The sequence below is a fragment of the Triticum dicoccoides genome, chromosome 5B, assembly GCF_002162155.2.
Source record: "Triticum dicoccoides isolate Atlit2015 ecotype Zavitan chromosome 5B, WEW_v2.0, whole genome shotgun sequence".
Classification (NCBI taxonomy): Eukaryota; Viridiplantae; Streptophyta; class Magnoliopsida; order Poales; family Poaceae; genus Triticum; species Triticum dicoccoides.
The window spans coordinates 37,829,874-37,831,915 of NC_041389.1; the positions used below are offsets into that span (position 1 = coordinate 37,829,874).

Here is a 2,042-nt window from a genome sequence, read left to right on the forward strand (position 1 = left end):
GTCTGGTCTGGACCAGCATGAATGCGGCACTGACCGCTTCGGGCAGGAAAGGGTGCAGTGAGGGAAAGGGTTTTGGGTGGGCCTGTGAGGTGCCCACTAGTAAACTGTACTATGATGCAATGAAGACTGCATGTGCCTGGGCTGCATGATTGATGTGGACTATGCTACAGTTTTCATGTGCGGGACTGGATAGAAAATATTTCATGACCTGTGCGTATCAACTTTTATGTGTGCATGTTGTGTGCACTGCACTGAATTAACCGTAGCCCATGTGTGCTATATCAGCCTCTTATAAAAGGATAGAGAATGGGGACTCCGCACTGCACATACATTACAACACTAAAGTTGAAGAGGGAAAAAAGCCAAGAGAAGAAGAACAAAATGGACAGTGGCGGTTCATCCGGTGGAAACAATCAAGGCAAGAAAAAGAGCAAGAAACGTGTGCTGACCGCTGGTAAGTGAGATATTTCTTCTTTGATTACGTTTCTTGCATAACTACGTGCCTGCAATTCTTCGTGAGGAAACATGCTTGATAAGTTTGTGTTCTCTTCACAAGAAAGACAAGATAGAGTGGCTGAATAGCAGCATTTTGTACTTTGATTCCCTCTTTCTTTTCCCATATGGCCATGGAATGCATAACTTTGCACAGATTTAAAGACTAAATATAATACTTGGTCATGTGTACAATCTTGATTTATGTTTTTTGGACGTTTTCTTTTTGAAGAACCGGAAAAACAAACTTTTTTGAGCTATTCACGTTCCAAGCTCACTTTGTAGTTGACCAAAATTAATATGCTATTTGTGTCCGATAATGCATGGCCTCGTATATAGGAAACGATTTGATCTTCTCTATTCACTAGTTCCTAAAAAAATGTTTGGACTTGCTACACACAAATCGAGTCAATATATTTTTCTTGATTACACAATTTTCATATTAGGAGAGCTTAACAATGCATTTGATGTGCATACAAATCTTTCTACCATGCAGAAGAGCTGGAAAACCGGCGGCTTGAGAACGTGCAACCTACCTCTTGGGACGATGAGTGTACGTACGGCGCGTCGTGTTTGTTATCTCTAGGTGCAATTTTCTTATCTTTGAGTGGACTTGCGAATTAATTTTGGTCTCTATACTGTGTGCTACCTGCAGGGATTGTAACACTGAACATCACAGATAACGTGGTGGAGGATGAAGACACTAGTAGCATGGTGACCACTTTCTCGACAGAGAGCCCCTTCTCGATAGACCCCGAGGAGGAGACTGACAAGGAGGAGGCTGACAATGAAGAGGAGGAGGAGGAGGAGGATGAAGAGGAGGCTGACAATGAGGATGAGGAGGAGGAGGATGAAGAGGAGGCTGACAATGAGGATGAGGAGCAGGAGGAGGAGGCTGACGGAAACGGTGACGGTGACAAGAAAAAGGAGGATCAGACTGACGACGATGATGGCGATCAGACTGACGATGGCAATGGCGAGGACCTCAGCTAACTCCAAGTTGTGCTTAAGACATGGTAGATGATTTGCTGGTAATAAGAAGTCTTATGCATCTTCTGGGCAGCTATAGACTAAGTCTGTTATGTTTGTACTTGAACCCTGCATGCACGTACGCATGCCAATTTATGTATGTCTGTGTACCACTATGTTTCTGTCTAAAGTATGCTAGTGAAACATTGTAATTTGGGGACATTTCATTTGTTGAGTAATTATGCGCTTCACACATTCTGTCCTGAATAAACAACCCAAGAGAGTTAATAATGATGCTCTGCACTTGCAGAGTAAACATTCTTATTACGATGTACTATGTCTATGTTCCACGAACTATTTGATTCCAATAGACTTGCTGATTTCCAAAGAAACAAACTTGTTTTCCCTTTTTCCAACAGGGACAACCCCTTTCCATTAATTGCTCAACCAAGAATCCGCCATCAAAGCTCTCGCTACGGGGTGAAAACGTGCTACCACCTACAACCACAACAATAGAGTTCAGTGCAGTAGGGAGAACTAGAGACAAAACCACAGCGTCTAAGGCCTCAGGGCCGGCCCTG

The 2,042-nt window shown here is 43.3% G+C and overlaps 1 protein-coding gene across 1 annotated transcript; it reads left to right on the forward strand.

Annotated features, from left to right (window-relative positions):
- Positions 1-291: 291 nt before the first annotated feature.
- On the forward strand, positions 292-1,714 carry LOC119305093 (glutamic acid-rich protein-like). The gene is made up of 3 exons (XM_037581708.1): positions 292-454; positions 989-1,045; positions 1,148-1,714. The coding sequence occupies exons 1-3, from the start codon at positions 307-309 to the stop codon at positions 1,483-1,485; spliced, it is 543 nt and encodes a 180-aa protein (XP_037437605.1). The 5' UTR covers positions 292-306; the 3' UTR covers positions 1,486-1,714.
- The last annotated feature ends 328 nt before the right edge of the window (positions 1,715-2,042 follow it).

What these genes read in the sequence shown, in the direction of transcription:
- LOC119305093 (XM_037581708.1), top strand. Translation starts at nt 307, where the DNA reads ATGGGGACTCCGCACTGCACATACATTACAACACTAAAGTTGAAGAGG. An exon ending in GAAACGTGTGCTGACCGCTG is followed by an intron (nt 455 to 988) that starts GTAAGTGAGATA and finishes TCTACCATGCAG; the next exon opens with AAGAGCTGGAAAACCGGCGG. An exon ending in TACCTCTTGGGACGATGAGT is followed by an intron (nt 1,046 to 1,147) that starts GTACGTACGGCG and finishes TGCTACCTGCAG; the next exon opens with GGATTGTAACACTGAACATC.